Source organism: Bremia lactucae, linkage group LG11 (genome assembly GCF_004359215.1).
Source record: "Bremia lactucae strain SF5 linkage group LG11, whole genome shotgun sequence".
NCBI classification, from domain to species: Eukaryota; Oomycota; class Peronosporomycetes; order Peronosporales; family Peronosporaceae; genus Bremia; species Bremia lactucae.
The window spans coordinates 2,298,713-2,323,513 of record NC_090620.1 but is presented as its reverse complement, the minus strand read 5'-3'; the positions used below and the strand labels follow the sequence as shown (position 1 = coordinate 2,323,513).

Here is a 24,801-nt window from a genome sequence, read left to right as displayed (position 1 = left end):
ATCGTATATACGGACCATGCGTCATTACGCACGGCCGTCAATAGCCCACACCTCTCGCAAAGAATGGCGAGGTGGCTATCCTTCTTCGCGGAGTATAACTTCTCCGTCGAATATAAACCAGGACGACTTAATGTCGTCGCTGATGCGTTATCACGCCGACCCGATTTCGAGTCAGCAGTGCACTTCAACAGTGAAAGTAATCTTACTGTTGCAACACTAACTACGAGTGTTCCTTCATCAACCTTAGTTGATGACATAAAGAAAGCCTTCGCAGAAGATAAGGTCCTTCTGCTTTTAATGGATCATCTGATGAATCCATCTGATTAATCATTTAAAGATCTACCGGCTCCATATCGATGTCTACGATCGATACATAACACGCAACGGCTTTCTTGTATCACACAGCCGTTGCCGGCGACACCCCACTATCGTCGTCCCATCTCACAATGATTTGCGACCAACAAGTGGGCATCGTGGACGTGAGAAGACTTATCTCGCAGTTAGTCACGACTTTTACTGGCCCCGCCAGTATCAGTTCGTGCGACAGAACATTCGTGCTTGCGAGGTATGTCAACGGGTGAAGCCTAGCCTTTGATCCCGTGCACCTATCCAACCTCTAACACTACCGGCAGAATGCTGACAGTCCGTATCTATGGACTTCGTCTTCGGATTTCCTGAAGACGACCACAAAAACAATGAGATCCTTGTTTTTGTAGACGAATTCAGCAAGATGGTACAATCTTGCTGCGGTACCAGAGTCGATTACGGCTCCGGGTTGTGCCCGCGTCTTTACCGCCTGGTATGTAAACTCCACGGTTTACTACGTGATTTGGTCTCAGATAGAGATTCACGGTTCACGGCGGAGTTCTGGCAATCCGTGTTCCGATCTCTCAGAATTCGGCTGACTATGTCAACTTATGATCCTCCAGAGCAGATGGTCAGACGGAACGCGTAACTCGCGTCCTTGAAGATATACTTCGAGGTTACGTCCAATCGTATCCGAATTGGAGAGAGTTGTTACCGATGGTTGAATTCGCCATCAAAAATTCGGTGCATGCGTCTACAACGCATACACCATTCTTTGTGAATGGCTTACGTTATCCACGTATACCCACCCTATTAGAGGGATCCTCTACTTTAAGGGGGGGTGGACTCGCACGAGCAAAACATTTTCTGGCTCATGCTCATCACGCGTCGAAGTTACCAACTACGCGAATGAAGTCGATGTCGAAGCAATCGACATCGAAGATTAGAAAACTCTCATGGCAGTGCGCACAAAGCGCACTGAAAAGGACAAAACAAATGAGTCAGCAGAGGAAATTCTGCTGGCTCGAAAATCATTTATCCTTCTTGTAAAGAATTCCATTGCTAACGCAGTGGACCGTCAGAAAAGATACGCAGACAAACATGGAAGAGCAAACGTTCTGTCATTTAAAATAAATGACATAGTACTACTCTCTACGGTAAACTTACCTAAGCGTGAAGTCACTAATGTGGGAAGCACTAAACTACTACCCAAGTTCATTGGGCCTTTTCGTGTACTGCATCGCAGAGGTAATGCGTACACAATAGAATTGCCACGTAGGATGCGAACGCATCCTATGCTTTACGTTTGTCGGCTCCGCCCGTACCATCATTACGTGGTCTCTTCCAAGGACGGATCTAACCACCCTTTTCAAGAATCTCTAGAAGATTCTTGTGGTCACGAACCAGATTCTTATGTAAAATCTGGAGATTTTCATGCTGATTTCGAAGACCCTCGAATCCCCAATGAGCGGAAAACTGCACATCACGAAGAGCGTGATATTTCCGTTCGTATCCAACATAAAGCACGCACTCTTAAAATGGTCTTCCAACCGTTCGATATGGTAAGCCTGCCGTTCGATATGGTGAGCCTGTACCGTCTGCTCTAACGAGCGACGCTTACTACGCTCGTTATCAAGTCCCTCCTCCAAATCATGGAGTAAGGGATCGATTTTCTCGATCCTCGACATTAGATCCGACACACGGTTCGAATCTAATTTTCCCTCACGGTGGTCAACGTTTTCTTGTGGAACGTATTCAAAACCACCGTGATGTGAAGGGGCAGCGAACGAGATATCTTACTCGCTGGCGCGATCATTCACCTTCACATGACAGCTGGGAGCCTCGTTCCCAGCTGATTGTTGACGTTGAGGGTCTCGTCATACTGACGGACGAGGCCCTCAACGTCAACAATCAGCGTCAGTATGACGAGACCCATCCGATGGTTCAGAAGGCCCATCGGAAAACACGCGCCCCTGGTGCTTGTAAATCGATTGCAAATGGCAATCGCGTCACGCGTCTCAATAGAGATGCGAGCCCTTCCCCAGGGCGAAGACAGGGAATAGGCATCCCCTTTTACTCGCTTCGTGTTGTCAACATAGCACGGACAGGGATCACCCCACGTGAAGCATGGAAGCCCAGCCTCACGTGACAACCGATGCAATTTATACCTTTTATTGGTTGGAGTTCGCTTCTCCAACTTTACGCGATTCGCGTTTAGTATTTGAAGATAGGCTTCGCGTCCAATGTCTTTGACATTGCGAATGACCGCGCTCCAGGCTTGCATAAGCGAGACATTATCTCGCTTATTGTTGCCTACACTTTATCATCGATTCTTTAAAAAAGCATCGAGATAAAAATCTTTCTCAGTGCGAAAGCTCTTCGCGCTGGGATCAAGGCCATGTAGCTTTGTCGCAATAAATAAGGGATATATATTGTGAGGTGTAGTCTTTCCAGATAAGCTTTTGATATGCTGTTCGAACATAAACCACGGCTTCTTTTCTGGGGAAAGACGAGACATTTTATTGTCTTCACTCCCCTGAGTGGTACCCACCGAAACAAAGGTACCACATGATCTTTTATTACGATGGCTTACGCCATGTCATCACCACGCACAGAAAAATGTGCGGGTAACGCCACGGAAGACGGTGCTGGCGATGAGGAATCATCCTCATCGTCGGAACCGAACATGCTGTAGCGAATGCTACCAGCACGTCTACTCGAATGAGCCCCCTCACTCGAAAGTTCAGTGTCAGCCGCCTGACGATGATTAGGCGACTGTTCTGTTCTTCCCGAGTCGGCCATTTCGTCCGACTCGCATTTGTAGTCGACCTCCAAAGAGGGGTCGCATTCACGTGGTGTATCACCACGTGCACCCGTAACATTTAGAGTTGCGGGAGAAGATGGCACTATGGCAGCCGGAACGTAGACAATAATGCGTTGCCCGCGGCTGCATGAACCGCAGCGAAGGCGCCGCACCATTCGCATACCGCATGGACTTGTTAACCTTGCGATAGATTTAATGATGGTTCTGACCAATCAACATCGTGTTTTTAAGTAGTCCTATAATAACCACTTTACCCAATGACGGTCAGTGTGATTGTCGTTCAAGGGAGGGGTATGTAACGGGGTGTATCGTTACATGAAATTAACACTTAAAGGTTGTTAATTAATATATTTTCTAAAAGGTAGATAATATTTGGAGAATATTACTTTACAGGGTAATATTCTAAAAGCTTATCTATTAAAAGATATAGACCCATATATCTACTTTTTTCGCGATCCAGTCAGCGCTGGACGCGCGCAAAAGATTTTATTGCATGTTCTGTATTAATTTATATTTAAATTAGTATTAAGTAGATAGAAACAGAAGAACTTAGTTATACTAAATACAATTTTTATTAACCTCTTTAAAGCAAGTGTTTTAAAGGTGTACGTGAAGTGACTTGAGGCACCACTCGCACTGACGCAGTACAAGTCGGCAGTGCCCCGTCACACACGACGTGCAGAGGGGTATTTTAAATTTGATAGAACTTTAAGCCACTGAAGGTAAATACCTCAAAATACTAAGTGTGAATAGACACAATAGTACTCACTATCAGTTTACATCCGTTACGATAGTAACGTGGAGGGGTAAGTGGTGTCCGATGCCATAAATAAAATCACCTATAAGGAGAATTAAGATTATTATCTTTATTGATAACATTTTCAATATTCCCAAATCAGCACTTTATTGTTTGTAAATACGATTCCAAACATTTCATAGCATGGTAAAGAAGTTCATGCGGAGCATGTAGGCGGCACATCTTAATGCGGCCACGCTCTACTTAAGCACACCTTAGCACAGCGAGGAAGGGGTTCATTCGTCTACTCTCACGTGCAGTAGGGTAGTTGGTGGGCGCCTAACCCAACGAACTATAAGCCGTAGACTAAGTGATGTCACGGAAGCGATCATCCGGCTCCAGGTGGGCACTTACAAACTAGGAAGTGTTTTCAGACCTATTTATTTTAATTGTATTTATTATAGAACCTATTTTAACCAATCATAAATGCCATCTCTGTAGATATGCACTTAAATCTATCGCGAGCGTATCGATCTAAATACCTCGTATTTTGGATGACGCTAGCCGTCATCCTCTCCAATGTGATTGCACCTATGTGCATCACATACGCAAGGGTGGGTTAAATCACTTCATTTAAGTAACTGATCATCCCCTTAATACACAAAGTGTAATTAACGGGTACTGTGTAACATAGGGCAACTTAAGCCTGTTACAACATCCTCCCCATCAAGAACGAATTACATTCTGAAATTCGTCAAAGAGGAGGGAGGTACACACGAGCTGCTTTTCGCACCGCTTAGTTATCTTAATTACTCTTGTGACCTGTGTTCTCATATACGGCACCAAACATGACACCTAAAAGTTTAAGCTGGTGGGTCGTCTGCAAAGACACCGACTTAACTGCGCACGAAGCGCACGCGCCGCGTTGACATGCCGCCGTCGCTCATTGTCGTTTACAATGAGCCGACACCGCTGCCATTACCTCATAGTAGTGATGAGTACAGCGAGCTAATGAGAAAGGATGATGCCGGTTTATTGCCCATCCAAACTCCACTCATTGCCCAAACATGAAGACAACAACGTTTTCGAATGCTGTCTCGTCGTCTGCACTGTCTAACGTAGCGACCATTAATGCATCAACTGTCACCTTGCGATCCATTGAGAATATACATGCCTCATGAAACAGCTCTTAAGCTGATGATCCTTCATGAACTCTATGGTGCGCCATCGCGTGGGCATTTGGGGCGTAACAAGACATTTTTTCGAGTGTCAGAAGAGTTTTGGTGGCTACGCCTATATCGGTGGATGGTCAGTTATATTTGCTCTTGCGAACAGTGTAAGCGCGTTAAGCTGCACCGTCCAGCAGTGCGCCAATGAAGCCGCTCCGATCCCAACGGATTGTTGGAAGTCGGTCAGTCTGGACTTCACGTTTGGCATGCCGCTCGACCATAAGGGTCGGACGAGGCTAGTTGTCTTTGTGGACGAAATGAGCAAAATGATGCATTTAGCACCATGTGAAACATCGATCCCACAGGCAAGGAGGCAGCTCTCTTGTTACTGGATCATGTATATCGACTACATGGGATGCCCGAGTCCATAGTATCGACGTTTTTCGTTTGGTTTTTGGCGACATGTGTTTGAGCTGCTAGGTAGTAAGCTCCACATTTCGACCGCAGATCATCCCAGACCGATGGCCAAACAGAACGTGCCAATCGGGTCGTGGCAGATGTATTGCGAACGATAGCGACTCTTAAAGAATGGAGCAAACAATTGCCCTTCGTAAGTTCGCTATAAATAACAGTGCCCACGTTACTACGGGTGAGAAGCCTATTTATCTTAACGGACTGCGCCATCCTCGGACGCAAGTCTCGTTTGTGCGCAGCCCGAGTCTTAGTCGGGGGGGGGGGGCTGACTACACTCGGTGCGAAAGAGGGAAATAGTTTTGTCAATATGACAATAATCCGCGAGGGTATCAAGTCAACGACAGAAACTTGCCCTAGTGACCCTGCCAGTTTAGCAGTGGTCAATAAACAACGTACTATGACTGACCTCTCGGAGGTGTCACAGGCAGGCTTGATGCAAAAAGCGTGAGCAAGGCTCAACGCTTTGTGGATGAGCGATTACCATCACACGAAAAGTCCGTGACGCGATGGCAAGCTCACAGGATAAACAAAAAGTATATGCTGACCGAAATGGTCGCAATAATAATAAACCCCTTAGAGTGGGTGAAAAAGTACTATTATGTACTAAAATTTCAATTTCTGTACTACCTGGAGGTACTACGAAGTTATTGCCGTGTTTCGTTGGGCCGGTTACGGTGGTAGAAGAGGTTGGGGTATAAATTATAAGCTCACCCTTCCCACATTTTGAAGACGCACCTCGTATTTTACGCGGGTCGTCTGAAAAGGTATGTTGATCCAGAAGAGATCACATGCCCATAGTCTAAGAAGACCGATAATGACGCCGACTGTGATTCCAGCGTCGATAGGGTGGGGAAGACGGGGAAAGCGAAAAACTTGCAGCCGAATGACTCCTCCCACTACGATAAGGACTTGGAGAGTTGAGATATCACGCGCATAATGCGGGTCCCTCAGCATCAACTTCTCCAGGATGTCAAGCCGAAGTTTCAGGCGTTCATAACCCTGACGATTTTTCGTGCGGACATCCTGAAGATCCGAGGTCAGTCGCAAGACTTGACACTCGAGATGCCCAATGCGTCGTGTAACAGCGCTTTACGCCTGCGACTGAGCAGACGCGGGTAAGGCAGCCGCGAGTAGGTGGGCGAGATCGCTACTGCTATCGGGCGCTGCCTGCACTGATGGATGCGCGTGGAAATCAACGCTTCTTTGTTAAAAGGTTGCTTGCCCACCGCTCTGTGAGGCAAGTATCAAATCCTCGTCCAGTGGAGCGGATACCCGAGGAGTTTCAACTCTTGGAAACCGATCGATACTCTACGTATTGATGTGCCCGGTTTGGTGACTGCTTATGAAAAGGAGCGCTAGCTGAAGCCTCTCCGCTAGTCTCAAATGGACGAGTAGGAGTAGCATGGTGAGAAGAAACCGGGAGTGCAGTACCGCCCATGATTTCTTTCACATGCAAGCGTGCATAATTTAATTCGCGACCGCTATTTCATCGCATCGTATGCGGTTGAAAACAGCGCGTGAATGTCGTCTCATATTGTTCGGGCGTTTTATTTGAACGCATCACGACCGGGATCGCGAGAATACGCCCAAGCGATTTCCCCCGAGCCTTTCATGAATTAAAGTCGCCATAATAATTATGAACGGTTGAATTTAGCGCGTGAATTTCGCCTCATATTGTTCGGGCGTTTTATTGAACGCAACACGACCGGAATCGCAAAAATAATTGAACGCAACACGACCGGAATCGCGAAAATACGTCCAAGAGATTTCCCCGAGCCTTCCATGAGTCAAAGACGCCATAATAATTATGAGCGTCTTGAAGAGAGCGCTCTAATACCGACGCTTTTGGCCCGTTGATACGAGGCCTTGATATGGAGGGGCATAAGTGATATGCTACCCGTCACATAGCCATGTTCGATACGACTGGCTTGTGAGACCGATTGGACACGCTTACGTGCCGTCGGCGGAGCTTTACATTCAGGATCTTTTGCGTCAGGCTCATTCTGAATAACGGTCTGAACGACAAGTGTTGTAGTCAACCCAATTGAGAAGTAGCTGCGCTTTAATGGCAGCGCTCTCATGCCGCAAAAGGCCATCGCTGTAGCTAAAGCGATTTAGCTTAGTTTTCAGGTGCGACGGAAGAGAAAATTTTCGTCCACCGAAGTGATCCAACAGCAGGCGACAATGTTCGTCCTGACTGTAGCTCTCCTTTCTTTTGGAGGACAATCAGTTCGTCACGTGGTATGCCTTCATGGCTGCCAACGTTGATGACTCAACTTGTGCCTATGCACTAGAAACACTTTCCTGGTGTCTCACCTCGAATTCTGGTCTGCGACATATCCAGATTGTATACAACTTTAAAATTAATTTCAGAGAAGAATGTAAGCCGTCTTGCCATCCAGGCGAGAAGTGCGGCAAAAATTATTGCGGTCTGCAATGATGCGTGAACCGTACAAACCACAAATGGTTCGGTACCAATAGGTGCACTCGAAACTTAAGAGAAACATGCTCGATTGCAAGTAGCTCCTTGTCATGCACAAAATAATTTAGTTCCGCGGCTTTTTTAAGCCGGGACTGATACGAAATGGCACGGTCGACGCCGTCGTCACTTTTTTGCATGAGCGCGCTGCCGATTGCAAAATTGCTTGCATCGTAGACGACGCTTAAGGGCCGTCCACGTCTGGCAATGCCATGACCGGTGCCTCAAAACGTAATTGCTTCACTGATGTGAACGCATCAACTTGTTCCTTTGACAAAAAATATTCTGCATTTTTATTAAGGAGAATGGACAAGGACTTAGTCCGCTACGCGTTATTCTTGTTATACTTATGCAAGTAATATGCGAGCCCTATATATTGGCGCAAATCCTTCACATGTCGTGGGATTGGCCATTAACCTACCGATTTTACCTTGTCTAATTACCACGTGTACCAACGATTCATCCCAGAACAGGTATCTCGGAGACCCCTATGACCTACTTTTGCAAGTTGACGTACGATTGGGTGTCCTTCAAAGTCTGCAGCACAGCGGCTTTATGACGCTTGTGCGACTCTATTTTGCTCAGTGCACTCTCGACCGTACTATGCACGAATACATCGTCAAAGTAATGAGGCGCGAAGGTATGGTGCTGACGCATCACTTGAGCCACCACTCAATTGAATGACGCTGGTGCGTTTTTCAAACTTTGGGGCATCACAAGCCACTCCCAAAGTATACCGCTTGGGGTGCTTACTGCCGTTATAGATACATCGGACTCTCTCATGAGTACCCGATAGTAGCCATCTTTTAAATCCAACGCGGAAAAGATAATTGACTTTTCTACGGAGTTCAACAAAACATCTATCGCGGAATCGGCGTTTTGCGCCGGTATGGTCGCCGTGCTCAGCTTATTGTAAGCATGAACCAAGCGCCATCCACCTGTGGCTTTACGCACACAAAAGGTCGGGTTGCAGTGAGACGATTTGCTATAACGCACATGTCCCGCCTTGGCTCGCTTGTCGAAGAACTCATCGAAATAATCGACTTGTTCTTTCGGCAACGGCCATTGCCTGGTCACACAATACTTGGTGGAAAATTCGAGGTCAGTTTTGTGCCCGATGCCCCTATCTGCTGGTAGGCGGCTCGGCGCTTTTTTCAGAAATACATTGCGATGGTTCCATAGAACCACAAAGAACGGACTGTTTCTCAAGGCATCCCAGCCTTATGCAGCGAACCGTTTCTTTTCGTGTGTTTTTAAGACGCTCTCATCCATTGTGGACGACGAGCAACAGTCACCAAGTTCTCATCTGGAACTGGCATGACTATTTCGTGGATCTTTCCTTGCTTTGATTCGGCAAGGAACAGATATCACGACATCTCAGGGAGTTTTAGTATCTCTTTCGGCAGATTTTAAGACTTGCCGGAGCACCTCAACTGAGGATGCCTCAGCAATTTCGTATTTGACGGCCTCAAACACCTCGTTTGAAGCCCGTCCTCTTTAATAGGAACTGATCCAAAATTCACTCGTTTAGACGTGCCTTTAATCGTCACTATCTTTCGGGTAGTCGTTCTTCGAGTCACCACGAACTTTGACTGGGAAGCGGGTGCCGTTGCTCTCCTGGCTAACGCGCTCATCCAACCGCACCAGGCTCTAGGCACTGTGCCGCTTCATGCAAACGCTTGATTTCCTGTCAGCTTGACGTCTACAACCACAGGCTTTGGCTCTGTGCAGGACTATTGCACGCAAGACTGCTTGTCATCGTCCTTTTCACTACCCCAGTCTCCACGAGCTGGGTGCGAATTGGTGACGTTTGACACCACGTCAACGCATCCTCAACTGTGTTCGACACGACATGAGTTGCATAGGCCTCACAGGAGTACATCCTTTCCGGTGTCCTGCGTAGAATTCGCAGCTGTGCGTGTACTCCAGTCTATCCATGGTTGGTGTTCTACCAACCATGGCAATGAAGTCATACGGACTTTCCATACCGAGCACTGTGAACTTTTCTTTACAAGAGAAGTCAATAAAACCGAAGGCGAGTTCAACTTGATCTCCCTCAGACTTTACGAGCTCGCCGATCGCTATACGAACGGTCGCCTCTTCTCGCTTGTCATCATGTCAAAGCGACTCGAATACCGCCGGTCTCTTTCTTAGAGTCGCGGATTTTTACAAAATTCTGTGATGCTCCCGAATCCACAAGGAGGGTCAAGACATGGTCATAGCCTCGTACTCGAGCGCTATAGATAAGCCGGGTTGAAGTCCGATGTATTCGATACCTCAGGGAGTATGCTACCCATTTGTTCGATAACTCTTAACCCTGGGGTAGCTTAAGAGTCTGCGTCAGTAGGGCAACCCGTCCCTACTGCGCTCCTGTATCCCCGGACCCCTCAGTGGTCGATGTAGAGCTCATGCGTCTCGCACTCTAATTCTTGTCATCGCCTTTGGGAAGGTTACTCTTGCCGGGCGCCTTTGCCCCAGTAGGGGTCCTGGCATTGCAGCGAGCCATGATATGGCCGCGCTTGTCACACGTAAAGGATACATCGTCTGCATTGCCCAACTTCATGGGGTGGCATCTGCCCTCTCGACCGACGGCTTATACCAAGCTGTTGCCGAGGAAGCGCTGTAGGATTGCATCTCAATAAGGTAATTTGGATTGCCTCTTCTATCGTCGACAGCACCTTTTTGGAAAAGTCCTGTCGCGACGGGCCATGCCGTAGTCCGTTCATAAATGTGGGCACCTTAATGTGCTCCGGAATCAGACCTACGGTCATGGATGCTGACAGCGAGCTCATCTCCTGCACATACTCTTGAAGAGATTGCTTCACCTGCCGCGCTCCAAAAAAACGCGCCTGAAGGAACACCTCGTCGTTCGGCGGCTGGTACATGGCGCGAACCTTTGTCTTAAAGATCGCCCATTAATGGAACGCCACAAGGGCCGTGCAAGCCCACTCTGATGCCTACCGTGCAGGTGCGACATGGCGTAAGACACCATCCGGCTGTCGTCCTTGATGAGCTGCGCGAAAACGCATTGCCCCACGGCTAACAGCCAGTAGACAATCGTATGCGCTGCAGTTCTATCGAACTTGGGCGGGTCCATCCGAATGGGCCTCGGCCAATGAGAAGGCCGAGGAAAGAGCATCTCAACAGTCCTGTTGAGAGCCTCGCTCCGGGCCTGCTCACGCCTCAGCTCATCCTGAGTCTGAGTGACGAACTCCGCCGCAGCATGGCTCAGTTCCTTGGACGCGACCCTTCGCTGTCCAAGCAAAAACGCCTCAAACTGCTCCAACTGAGCGACATGTTGCTTTGGAGGACTAGTGAAGACCCTGTTCAGGACTTGTTCACCAAGTGCCTGCGCTATGTGCTCAGTTAACTCCCGATGATGATCGGAAAGGTGGACAAAATGAGCCTAATCGGTGTTGAGGCTCATCCTCACGTACATACGCAGAGATGCGGGTCGTCGGAAGGTCTACAAGTGCTACCAAGTGTAGGAGGGCATGTCTTAATGCGGCCACGCTCTACTTGAGCACACACCTTTGCATAGCGAGGAAGCGGTTTGACCGTCTTCTCTCACGTGCAGTGAGGGAGTTAATGGGCGCCTGAGTGACTCACCCAACAAGCCATAAGCCGTAGACTAAGTGAAGTCTCGGGAGCGGTAAGGCTCCACGTATGCACTTACGAAATAGGAAGTACTTTCCAGACTGATTTATACTTAATCGTATTAAGTATAAAACCTATTGTAATCAATCATAAATGCCATCTCTGTAGATATGCACTAGCTGTTCTGCGAGCAATTTATATTTTAAATACGTCGTACCTTGGATGACGCTAGCCATCATCACGGATGACGCTAGGCGTCATCCCTCCTAATGTTACCTATGTGCATCACATACACAAGGGTGGCACAATGTGAATTACACCCAGGTGGCAGGTCTAATTACTTCACTTAAGTACTTGGCCATCCCAGTACACGAAGTGTACTTAACGGGGATTGTGCAATTGTGCAACATAGGGCAACTTTAGCTTGTTACAGGGCGCCTCTGAGGTGGCTTACTTAGCAGTTGCATGACTAAGAGCAGCTGATTATTTAACAACAACAGCAGACGCCTGAGCGTCTGCTGCGGGTGACAAGTCGCATTCAATCCGAAGGCGTATTTGATGGGTCGATGTAATGTCCGACTCAAACACATCTGCAAAGTCCCCCGGATCACCAAGGGGTGATACCGCCAAACCAGTTGGTTCTGGCGTAATAACTATGCGTTGTTTGCACTGCTGTTCGATCCGTCCGAGGTACTCGTAGAAGAGGCATCTTGTGAGGAGTTTATGAAGCCTGTGATGCTAACATGAATCACCAGGATCAAAGTGATCATGAATATCACTTCGAACAGAATGTTAGCTCGAATGCTAGCATCAGTCAAAGGGACAGGGACCGCAATACGTTACGTGCCGCACCCTCAAAAGAAGCCTTAATTGACCGCTAAGTGTAACTTAATTGTTAGTCTGGATGACCAACGAGCGATACCAAATTCCATTGTTCGACTCATTCAGGCTTCACAGTCCCAATGAGGACGAACGCAAATTCATCGGCAATGCATATTTTCGGCATCAAGCTGTGTAAACTGTGACGCACGTAAAGTCGCATGGTGTAAATAATGAACGGTCTGTCTCCTACGAGATATCCCGAAGCTTATCCAGTTCAGATTTCATGACAAGGAGTTTATTGTCTTGCACTGGATAGTTACGCTCAGCTGCTTAAAGCTGATGACAGCAGACAACGCACTACTCGCCGTCTGTGTCATTTAGTGCACAGCCTATTGCAAATTCGCTGGTATCACATACCCGTTAAATGGTCTGTGTTGAACTCAATTGCTAAGATCGGTGATTGTATTAGGTTTTTGCGTGATGCCTACAAGGAATGCAGAGAATCAGCGTATCATGACCGTTTTCTTTAAAAATTCTACTGTAAACAAGAAAGTTATACTGTCATTTCAACATAGTTCCGCGAATTTTTGTTGCAATTCACAGGAAGGCCGAGGAACATACGAAGTTCCTTTACATCCGTTGGCAGCGGCCTGTTAGTAAATCTTTAATCGATTTGGGATCACGGCGTACACCGTGTTTTCCGCGATGCACCTAAGAAGTGGTATTTCACTTGCAGCAAATATACTTTTTCTGATATTTGCGAACAACTTTTTTACACGCCTAAGTCTAAGAACCATTCGGGCGTACTTTTTAACGTCGGACTTATAGTTTATGGCTCGACTATGAATGAAGACATCATTGAAATCGCTCGATGCAGAATCTCGCTCCGATCTCAACAAGCTCATAACCCATCTGTTGAATGTTGCATTACTAGCCACTCACAAATCAAACCGCTTAAGGTGTTAGCTGCAGCAAGCGATATAGCCTATACATTCAAGTTTCTTCGTATTGCTATCTCCATCACATGACTATATAAAGTTTTCTTTATATGTATTGGAATCCAGGCTCACCACCCATTTGTGTGTCTAGCAGCGATCGGCGGGGTTGACATAATGACTTAAATCAAATAATGAACAGAACTGACACATTATTACTTAAATATTACCGAGTGTGAGATATTGACAATAATATGTGTAAAGATAATATTTATTTCTATTTTAATTAAGTTACGAACTACTTCTGCCTTAACCAACAGACACTTAAGTAGCTTTGTTTATCTTTCAAAAATATTATGGAGTCTCTTCGAAAATGGAAAGCACTTGTTAATTTGTAAAGACATTCCGAAGCGGGATGAGCTCAAGCTTAAAATCTCCGTGCAAATTTTGCATGGCGAATTGTAGTCTATAGAGGCGTGATTAACAACTCAAAACGAATGTTTCTTATTATTAATTCCAGAACTACTGCAATCACAAACAAGTAACTATCTTTCTTAACGAAGCTAATTAAAAAGGAATAAGAAACGTTCATTCTGAGTTGTTAATAGAAAGTGGTATTGAGGATGGTAGTGACTTGTTCGCGACTGCAGTAGTTCTGGAGTCAAGAGTAAGAAACGGCCTACCTCTACTTCCTTTTTGATTAGCTTCGTTAAGAAAGATAGTTACTTGTTTGTGATGGATTCATCGCATGGATAACAAGACTAAACCCAGCAGCTCCACGGGTCTGTGCTGCTGCAAAAGAATGTTACGAGCATACATTTAGTCGTCTGCAGCGAGCAACTCATAGCCTGTAGTTTCGATGGCAGGTACGCCTGGTGATATAGTCGTTCCATTCGACTCAATACTATCTGTAACAGCCACCGAACACCCGAGGTCGATGCCGCTGACACCATGGCCTTGGCAAGCAGAATAAGAAATTATTCGAAAATATGCTCGGTTTGCCCGACCCATAGAGCGAGGAGTCATTGTCTAATGGCTTCAACTACCGTAAGAATACTGTTAATATTGTTGCACAATAGCAGGAACTTATTGACCATAAAAATCACGACAAAAGGTGTTAGCTTGCCTGCTAATATCACTCAAGAATACCGAATACGCTACATGTTGCTCCTAAAAACCTATATTGTCCACGAAATTCAATTTACCTCGCTGATCGTGAAGGACCAATGATCGATGTATGGTTCCGTTGCCCGTCTCTTCATGGCTTCGCATCATGGTCAGGACGAACACGAGTTATTCATCGTGTCTTTTTCGACAGCGATGGCAAAGTGGCAAGCATCCCAAGGATTTAAGTCCCTTGTTTAAGCTCGCAATGGTTTTGTACAAATTTACAAAGAGTAGGCCGCGAGGCTCCAACCCCAGAGCACATTTATGAGACCCATAAGGAAGCGGAGGAGGCAATCAAAACGTTTGCGTGGCAAGAACGTGATATAACGAAGAAATTACGCACGAAGGCCGACAAATACCGAAAAACTAGAAATGTGTCGCTTGCTTGCGCTCATCGTGGTGGGTACAGAAGCAAGGGCGCAAAGATACGCCAAACGTCAAACAAGGCTTCTTACGCGCTTATGGGCAGTCGCTATACAGCGCCATCTGAATAAAAATGGTGGGCAAGAATGACAATTAAGTGTGGTCATTGCAACACACAGCCATGAGGCGACCGATAATCTTGCAGCATTTCTATAACGGGATGAATCGTTACATGAAATTAACACGTAAAGGTTGTTAATTAATATATTATCTAAAAGTTGGATACTATTTGGAGAATATTACTTTACATGGTGATATTCTAAAAGCTTATCCACTGGGAGATATAGAACATTATATCTACTTTCTCCGGGTCCAGTCAGCGCTGGACGCGCGCAAAGAGGAAGACAGATAATACCTTTATTTCATGTTTTGTATTAGCTCAAAATTATGTTAGTATTAAGTAGATAGACAAGAAGAACTTAATTATATTGATACAGTTTTTAATTAACTCTCTTCAAGCAAGTGTTTTACAGAGAGTCTTCCTCTGCACGTACTAGTGTACGTTAAGTGGCGTGAGGCACCACTCGCACTAAATCAGTGCGAAGTGGACTTGTGCTGAAGCAGTACAAGTCGGCAGTGCCCCGTTACAATTTCCGGAAGCAGGGCGTTAAACCATTTGCAGAAGCAGCAGATTTTGGACTTTTCAAAAGGTGGACCATCTCCTCGATTAAATTTGAGCACCATGATGCGATCAGATCCTGCTTTTCTAGCCACTGGACAAGATATTTACAATTCAAAAAAAAAAAAACGTGAACGAGTTGATTTTTTCCTTTAACGTAGCCCTCTTGAAGCGCTACTAGACACACTGGAGGAAAATGCAATCCGGCATGAATTTATCGAGAGCAATCAACGCAATCCGTAAGCATTTGCGTACATTGAAAGGAAGGTGCAAGGGCCGCAAAAACGAAGATATGGGGCCTGCGATTAAGTAGGTCACAACAAGCGCACATGTCGTCAAACCAAAAAAAATACTAAATCGATGCCGGCTAATGCCTACATTTCGTAATTGACCGTCCCCTTAAGTACCAAATGTACTTAATGGGGACTGTGTAACATTAGGGCAACTCTAGCCCGTTACAAATTTCATATAACGATACACCCCGTTTCAGTGGCCGCATTACGACGTGCCCGCCTACATTGGGCGCGTCTAGCGCTGACTGGACCCGGAGAAAGTAGATTTAATGGTCTTTATCTACCAATGGATAAGCTTTTAGAATATCACCATGTAAAGTAACACTCTCCAAGGCACTGTATAGCGACTGCCCATAATCGCATTAAAGCCTTATTTGACGTTTGGCGTATCTTTGCGCCCTTACTTCTGTACCCACCACGATGATCGCAAGCAAGCGACACATTTCTAGTTTTCTCTATTTATGTAACGGACACCCCTTACTATGAAGTGTTTTAAAACTGATACACATTCGGCTTGCTCTCAGTAATGAAATTGCTAGGCTTCCAATTCACATTTCATGAATTGATATGCATAAATTTGAAATTTGCTTCAGAGATAGCCTCTCTAAAATATTTCCTAGGGTCCGTACTTTCAAATCTTTACTAATCCTGACTTAATAAAAAAGGTTACGTTGTCGTGCTTCTAAATTGGCTAGAGCTTAACACATATTTTAGTTGAAGAAATCAACAGGACTCTTTCGTGATGTGCAGCGGAAATAGTGTTTAACAACTGTTGTTAGAATAAAATTATCTGAACAACGTTTTTTTTTCCTTGTTACTTTTCGGAAGAATTGCTCGTTTGCTGCATAGGGACGGACTTCATTCCGTGTTTATCTAGAATTTCTAATGCAGCCAACAAGCCGACCCTTCCCTCGCGGATTGGTCAAAATATTGATTAAAAGTGAGCCGCCCAGGTTGCAGTCCATAGATAAAAAGCCCACGAAGTAGCAAGAAGCCCGAAGCAGTCCATTTACGAATCAATCGCTCTAGGTCAGATGGCGACCACATATAGCACCACGCCGTTCTCTTCTCGCTTCCCGTTCTCTTTGCGCACGCATTACACGTCCAACGCTGACGCTGCAGCGCAAATTCAACTGCAGCAGGTGAGGTACGGTAGCCCAGGCGCGGACAATCACATTGAGGTGTCATCGCCGGGTTTGACGCCACCGAGAGCTACGACTGGAATAATTAATAAGCAGCACATGTTTGCCGAGCCCAACGCCATGCACATGTCTCCACCAGTCTACAGCCTACGGCAGGACGTGTCAGCCGCCATGTATATGCAGTCCATGATGAGCAAGATGTACCAGCCTCAACCTCCCCATCCACCCCCAATGGATATGCCCCATCAGCTGGCGGAGGTGCTACATGTTTCACCTGGTATTCCAACACCAGTAGAGCTGTCCATATATGAGAACAAACAACCTACAGGATTTTTACATGTGACCATCGGCAACCAGACCGTTGAATTTCTCGATGGAGTCGCCAACTTACCACAGGATCGGTAGTGCTCTTTCTTTTTAACAAACGTGACGGCATACCGCGATATTTAAACGGGCTGTCACTTTCCAGTGTATAAGTTGCCAATCTGTAAATCGTCGCTTACAAGTGATTAAAACCATTCCTGCATGTATTCGGAAGAAGAAATATCCTCCAGAGAAAGCGTCGTGAAGCAATGGATTCGGTGTGGTTTCGAGTTAATATTTTTTCGGCCGTGGCATCGTGGTGTATTGCGTGAATTCCCGAGTGAAGCGAGCATGCTACTTTATTTTGTATTTTATCGAGAATCGCTGCCGTCAACGCTTGTTTTATCTTTCTTTTTTATTTAGCTTTAATTTAGATCCTCAGTATGTTTTTAAATTTTGCGTTTCGACAATTACCGTTCAGTGATAGCACTATAAAAATAAAGTAGACTGGGACCGAAAAGCGCTCATAACTTGCGTCTTCTTTTGCAGCATGGAGAAGAAGAAATCAAGATGTGCAAAAATAAAAAGCTATTTTGATGCCCAGGAAGCGAGGAGAGTCATAAAGCTATAAAGCTGAATTTTTTAATCTTTTTCTTTAGAGCTCAGAAAGATCTGATCTCTTGAGTATTTTGCTAAACGACATTCAGAGCCAAGCTTAAGAAGCTGGCCGCTTATCCTCAATGGCATCGGCTCCATCGCCTTCTAAGCACGCGCAAACGTTCGGCCTGTAATGGTTTTCTTTTGAGTCTTCGTCTGGTCCTTCTCAGGACGAGCGCGATTCAACACTACAACGTTTGTAAGTGTTATATGCGAGATGCCAAATTACAGAGATGTGGCATACCTTGCAGCAGCAGATCCACACGTTTTCTCATACGAATGTGAAGGTATGTTTTCGATGCCTTGATATGATAGTGAAGGTAATTGCGCAGACCCTGCACAAGAGTCGCGGCCTTGATGCGCTTTTCAGCTGTGTCCACATGAGTAGGGAAAATAGCAAGGCTGAGGTAACCCACTAGGTCAGGCGACTGGCAAAGGCCTGGAGCTCCTCGCAATTCAAGCGGAGGATCCCTGCCAAATGCAACAGGAGGTGCATTGTTCACCGTACGTCGAGTGTCAACAAATTCCTAGACATAAAAAAATAAGCCATTCTCTTCTGTTTGTTCATTTGTAGCAAGCTGAAGTACCTGCAGAAAGACCCGAGCGATAGCTTGGTCTGTCTTGTCGTCAAAGCAAACTGAATACACAATAACGATACGATCGGCCTGGGGAAGCACATAAACGGTCTCGTTGCGACGGAAAGGAATCTGCACAGCGCCAAGAGTGCTAGCATTGCCACTTTGAAGAGCCGCAAAGCACTGCTCAAACGGAGCAGCCAATATATTGCGTTTAATGACGGATAGGCGCTCGATAAAAGACACTACATTCAACGCGCAATACAATAGAAAATTATCAGCTGGAACAACTGATAGCAAGTATGACAGAAGTGCATCACGCACCGGCATTTGTCGGAGTGATCACGTCAACATTGACCTGCAACGATAAGTCAAAGCCAGTCTTTGGAGCGACTATTTGGAACTCCGGGTACGTCACTGCGAACATTTGCTTCGCCCCAAGTCTGTCCATTCAATACGTAAGCACTGCGTGCAACCTAAATCTTGATTTCGCAACAACAGTGCACACATACCCTTCGAGTGTCGTGTACGGTGGGTAGGCCATGGAGATTGTTAAAATATTGTCCGCAATCGACATATCATACTGCACGTCTACAAAAATGCGAGCATTGGCAATATAAGAGTGAATTAGAAACGTTGAACTCTCAAATTGTGGCTCATTCTATGCTCATACTCACCGTCAAAATCGCACAGACGAATCTCAAGAGGCTGCACGGGGCGAGGTGCTCTGTAAGTATTGTAGGAGTGTCAAAGTCAGAACTTTAATCGCCAAGAACAGCAAACTGCTGGCCCTAGTGCAAAACCACGCACTTCTCCCCCAATCGTCCAGTAAGCACCTCCTTAATAATCTTGTTCTCCGACTCGAGGAACAGCATTATTGTCGGGATTCCAGATGCGAAATGCCACACCATGTGACGACAGGGTACACGCGCTGTAACTGGTTACAGACAGGCTTTCGTCGGTATTTTAAGCCAATCTGAAGACACAACTTTTTTTACAACTTCGACTCATGAGCAGACCTAGAGAAATCGAGTATGGCGTCTATGGCCGTGTGCTGTTCTGTGGACAATTAGAAAAACGCCGCGATGGTGCTGTGCGAGGTGGATGGGCTTCACGTCTTTTTGTCCTCACGCCTGAGTCGCTACACTACTACCGCAAGGCCACCGAGTTCGAATTGTTGGGAGAGGAACGAGGCCATGTACGTTGTCCAGCATGCTGAATGAAGAGCCATTTAATCAAATTCATACGTTTTATTCGCCTCAAAGATTGCATTATCCTCTATCACACGAGTGCGTGCCATGCCGGAGGATGACGCACCGTATGCTACCGTAGAGCCAGGAGTAGAGCACTACTACCTCGAAATTTGCACGGTACACCCTTTGCAAGGAGTTGGCATTATTGAATCTTGACAATTAAGTGCTTTGGGACAGAAAGACCGCCTTTACCTTATGCGAACGTTAGCTCGCGAGGCTTCAACTTGTGAAAGCTGGTCAATCGCTATTGAGGAACAGCGGAAAGCGCTTCGGTCCGGGAAGGGGAACAAACGTGAGAACCTTTCAAGCTCTGCTCCTGTTCCAGAGGCGCTTCCTAGTCCTTCCCTTCTTGCACGCAACCATAAAATTTACTCTCATTTGGTAAGTAGGACATCTTACGCCCCGTGTAAGTGTATTGAATCTGTTTACTAGATTATAAAGCGTCCTGCTCTTTGTGAACGTACAGGTAGCGTCTCCCCCGCGGGTGGCCATGGTTTCGGTTGTGCACTTGAATGAGCGAGATGGACGACCTGCTGAGAAAGTAATTAAGCGACGGACCGAATGGGGTGAGAGGCTAGATCTTGGTGTGATTCCACAAGGAGGGGCTTGTGTTCTTCTTCTACAGAATGGAGGGCTTGGTCGCATTGGTACCCAGGCTCTCATGAGTAGCTGGGATTCGGGATGCGTCTGCTGGATCGAAATGAATGATGTGGAATTTCCTACTGAGATCGAAGTGTCGGTAACGTGCAAAGTACTATCACAGGAAACACGGTCAAAGAGTCCAAAGACTCCACGCACCCCGGTGGGATTACCGAAGTGGGTCGAGTGGGTCGATGAAGGAACCAGTATCGGCTTTCTGCTGATGTGTCTTTTTGTCCACCTGCTCTATGGCGTTGATGGATTCCATTGGTCGCATAAGTGCTGTCTCACAGTTGGTGCGGCACTTGCGATCTCGACAATTCTCAACGGGTCGTCGACATGTAAGATCCCTCCCTCTCCAGTATCAAGTACGAGACACGCAAGTCCTACCAGTTTGCTTCCAAAATTGCAGTTTACGCTTACAGTCCATCGTTGCCGAATCAAAATGGAGGGCACGGATTATATTTATCCTCTTATAACCGACCCAATTCAGTGAAGCCTTTGCAATTAAAAATTCAAATTCAACAACCGTACCATGTATATCAAAATTTGACGAAAAATTCTTGACATTAATTGCTAAACCTGTCCCTATCGAATATTTCATCACCACCGCAATGCTTTTTATGACTGAAGTACTTCTAGTGTAAAGCTAAGATCAACTCGCCTGCGCCGTATTAAGCATTGAAATGACTGCTTGGCGATCTGAGTCAGCATAGCCTAGCTCAACGAGGCGCTGATTAAATTCCGGGAGGGTTAAAGCGCCACAAGCGAGACTGCTCATGCCGAGCATTACGTCCATGAGGATTTCAGGTCGCTTAATCTTTAAAAGTGCAGTTCGCTCAATCAAGCCCATGGACGGAAACGATAATTTCCACAACTCACGAAATTTCTGCTCGGCTACTTCAGGATCCTCAACTGGAACAATTCCCAAATTGGATTCGATATTATTTGATTCTACTTGAATCGTGTACGAAGATGGAGAATCAGAAGTCGTCTCTTGCTGCAAAGTATCATCGATGCCAACTAATATATTGCGTTCACATACTAATTGTTCTTGCGTAAATTGAGGTTCTTGTCGACATTGCTGACGTGAACGCTCCTGATTATTGCGCATTCGAATATTGTTGCTTGTGTACCGCGAGGCAGACAAAATTCCCTGCTTTAATCCGCGCTGGCTGAATTCCTGAATATTGCCTGCTTTGCCCACCGAGACGAATACTTCGGCTTCGTCAGGCAGTCTACTGATCTCTTCTACAGTACGTATGGGCTCGCCGTCATCCCGAGAAATGTCGACAATCTGACTTTCCTTGACGCCAAAACGAATCTTAAGCACATCTATAATAGTTTGTGGCTCGGTTCCCTCATAATACGATATGCACACCGTGCGTCCAAATGTTGATAAGCTGTTCACGTTTAAATGCTTGCAGCGTAGCAAACGAGACTGCAAACTCTTGCGTGAACGCGGCAAATTAATTTGCCACAATCTGCTCACACACACCTGGCATACACGGCGAGGTCGCTGCTCATCTGTAGTCCCAATGCTCGCTGCGTTTTTTCCACGCTCTGGATTTGCCAGTCGCGTGTTGGTACACTTGCTGCAAAAAGCTTTGCGGCAATAACTGCACTTGTGTTTCCACTCCAATAGCGAAAACATCTTACAACAGTGCGAACAATTTTCTGTTTTGTTCGAGTGTACTTGCAGTGGGACAGGTCGATCCGGGATCTGGCTTTGCAGCATCGTGTCAACTTCTTCAGCAGTGAGGCTGTTGCCTTTGTAAAGCCGAAACTCTTCCATCATTAACGACTTTACAAAGCCTTGATTCGGATAGACAACGCCACGGCTAGCGATAGCAAAATTTACCGCAGTAACAAGCGACCAATTGTTTGCGCGCATCAAATACATGATGACAAGTGTGCTAGAGCGCGAAATGCCCTGTGTGCAATGAACCAAAACTCGACCGTGCTGCGTTCGCTTGGCTGATTCAATAAATCTATACGCAGCATCGAAGAATTGAGCAATGTCTGCTTCTGGTCGGTCTTTGATCGTGACATTTAAGTACTTGACACCATCGGTCTCAAACGTGTTTCCGACATCTAGACTAGCATTTACAACGTGCGTAATGCCCAAATCAGACACAACTTGTTTCGACTGTGCATGCCACATGTTGCCGAGGAATAAAAAACCTTCTAAAATCTCGTTTGGGTAATTGAGATTGTGTGTTCCACTCTTCGTGCGCTTGAGCTGTCCAGAGATTTTGTCCAAGAGCGCCGAGTTGGTGTAAAATGGGTAACGATACTTGAATGTGAGAAAGCCGTCGCATAATAGCTTGACGCTGGTCACGAGGGCGTCTTCGATAATAAGTCGCTCGAGTCTGTGGAGCCAGCCACAGCTTGCCGATTCGTTTGCGTCTTCTACTGAAAGCTTCTTGACTGTATACCCAAACAGCACAACGTCGCGCAACTTTCTTTTTTTACTAGTAAACAAATGCCGCTGCTCTTCAAGCAGCCCGTCTTCCACGTCTTGTAGCGTCTGACAGCTCTGCATTGGCGGGATTGAAATCGCGGACGGGATAGAATCCTCCTCGAACTCTTCCCTTGTCCTTGTATCGATTAGGATAAGGCCACGAGCCGCTTGCACCTGGTTGTACAACCAGCGGCAGTTCACCTCCCCACGACGAACATGGCGCTTACGCTGCGAAGGCACGGGCTCGCTCTCGTCCGTTTGTACTATATTAATGACCGCGTCGTCCTTCACAAGGTCTTCTCGTGAGCCCGTGTTGCTGGTGCCATTGCAGTTGCTCTCGTCGCCCAACGACATATCGCTATCAAGTTGCAACTGCGTCGCTGCAGTGGTGCTTGTACTCGTGCTTATCAAGTACGAGGACAAGTCCTGAGTGCGTGTTGTCAAAGCGATGGGCGTGAAAGTGTGAGAAGGCGATTCTATGCTTGCTGCCTTGGTTGCCGCTTCGATCGGCAAATGCACTGTTGTGAGCGGCGGCAAGTGGCAGAGATCCAGACACCGCGGTCTGGTTCATAAGTGCTGGAGACTACACAGTGCACACGGAGGCTTGGGCAAAGCCCGGCCGAGGCAGCGAGATAGGATGGGGGCTATTGCAGTGACTGACAGAACAGATAGTTTGCTTCGTAACCGGATAGCTAGAACCAGCTGCAAAGTGTAAGCCTTCTAACTACAGACCTGCATAAAGTCGTGGGTATGCATCCGTTTGACTATTGCCGAGAAACTCCAGCTCTCTCTCTGGCTCTAAAACTTCGAAATAATATGGCGCAAGTCCCGTCGTTTTTCTCCCGCGTTATGTTGCTCGGCTCGAATCCTTTTAATTATTGGCTGTAAGCTGTCAATGTTTGCCAGGAAGAATGGATAATTGCTAGGGACAATGATAGCGACAATGAATAATTATGCGAAACCTTTGGCCACTGTATGGCAAGCGAGTCGTTTTTGGATTGTCGCAAGAAAGCGACTTCCTGCGAGGCGAAATGCCGCTGGATGTATGTGCGAGGCGCGTGGTTCGGTTCCTGCTACACAATCAGCATTGACAACGTTTTTACTTCCGTAGAAGCGTAACGCTATCTCTCTGCAAGCTCTAAGTGGTGCAATCGGAATAATATTAGACTACACCACATAAGATGTACGTTTAATGGAGTCGTAAATTCTCGATAGCAATTATTGTTTAACATTCATTAATTGCAGGACAATTACTCACGACAGTTGAGTTAGCGCTGGGACATCAAATAGCTACGGCCCATTATACACAAATGTATATTATACTGAATTGCCTGAGTGTGCTTCGTGCAGCAAGCGATTTTGCAGATCTCGTCCAGCTAATGCATCTCTTGCACTGTTCGGCCAAAATGTCGTCAACTTTTCGTTATAAGTACCGTCTTGTATTGCTTTATGGTTTATCGATTTGATGATTGCGACAGTCGCATTTGCAAATATTCAGTTTACATATTAGTTGAGCATTTCTCAGCGCCGCATATAATGATAGAAGATACTCGGACCGCCTTTCGCATAATTCGGCATCTTTCCAACCTTACGAAAAACTTCATACATGTTGTAAATTCACACGCACGTGAATTGATCGCGACGATTTGTCACCAGAAACGCGACACTCACCCACGGATGTGGCTTTGATTTCTGGACGAGACCATAATGAAAGAAGCGCCTGTTGAGCTGGTCAGAGCCGGGAAATCGACTGGTCTCTCCCCGGCATACAATCCGTCTACATCTGACCCGTCACATGCGGCAGCTGAGAGATGGGATGCGCTTTCGTAGCTATTTTCGAAATATAACCTTACCATGCGAGATTCCAACCCAAATTGATACGCATGTTCTGCTTTTTTAGGTGACCAGGCGGCATTGTTCCAGC

The 24,801-nt window shown here is 46.3% G+C and overlaps 4 protein-coding genes across 4 annotated transcripts; 1 reads left to right on the top strand and 3 right to left on the bottom strand.

Annotated features, from left to right (window-relative positions):
* Nucleotides 1-16,793: 16,793 nt before the first annotated feature.
* Nucleotides 16,794-19,396, bottom strand: CCR75_003225 (uncharacterized protein; the record flags this gene model as incomplete). The annotated part of the gene is made up of 7 exons (XM_067961322.1): nt 16,794-18,134; nt 18,191-18,473; nt 18,534-18,766; nt 18,846-18,964; nt 19,034-19,112; nt 19,199-19,248; nt 19,332-19,396. 7 exons carry the CDS (start codon nt 19,394-19,396, stop codon nt 18,052-18,054), a joined length of 912 nt encoding a protein of 303 aa, XP_067817785.1. The 3' UTR covers nt 16,794-18,051.
* Nucleotides 16,879-17,391, top strand: CCR75_003226 (uncharacterized protein; the record flags this gene model as incomplete). The annotated part of the gene is made up of 1 exon (XM_067961323.1): nt 16,879-17,391. The coding sequence occupies one exon, from the start codon at nt 16,879-16,881 to the stop codon at nt 17,389-17,391; it is 513 nt and encodes a 170-aa protein (XP_067817783.1).
* Nucleotides 19,397-21,068: 1,672 nt separating the features above from the next.
* On the bottom strand, nt 21,069-23,231 carry CCR75_003227 (uncharacterized protein; the record flags this gene model as incomplete). The annotated part of the gene is made up of 1 exon (XM_067961324.1): nt 21,069-23,231. One exon carries the CDS (start codon nt 23,229-23,231, stop codon nt 21,069-21,071), a length of 2,163 nt encoding a protein of 720 aa, XP_067817784.1.
* Nucleotides 23,232-23,238: 7 nt separating this feature from the next.
* Nucleotides 23,239-23,448, bottom strand: CCR75_003228 (uncharacterized protein; the record flags this gene model as incomplete). The annotated part of the gene is made up of 1 exon (XM_067961325.1): nt 23,239-23,448. One exon carries the CDS (start codon nt 23,446-23,448, stop codon nt 23,239-23,241), a length of 210 nt encoding a protein of 69 aa, XP_067817670.1.
* Between the last annotated feature and the right edge of the window lie 1,353 nt (nt 23,449-24,801).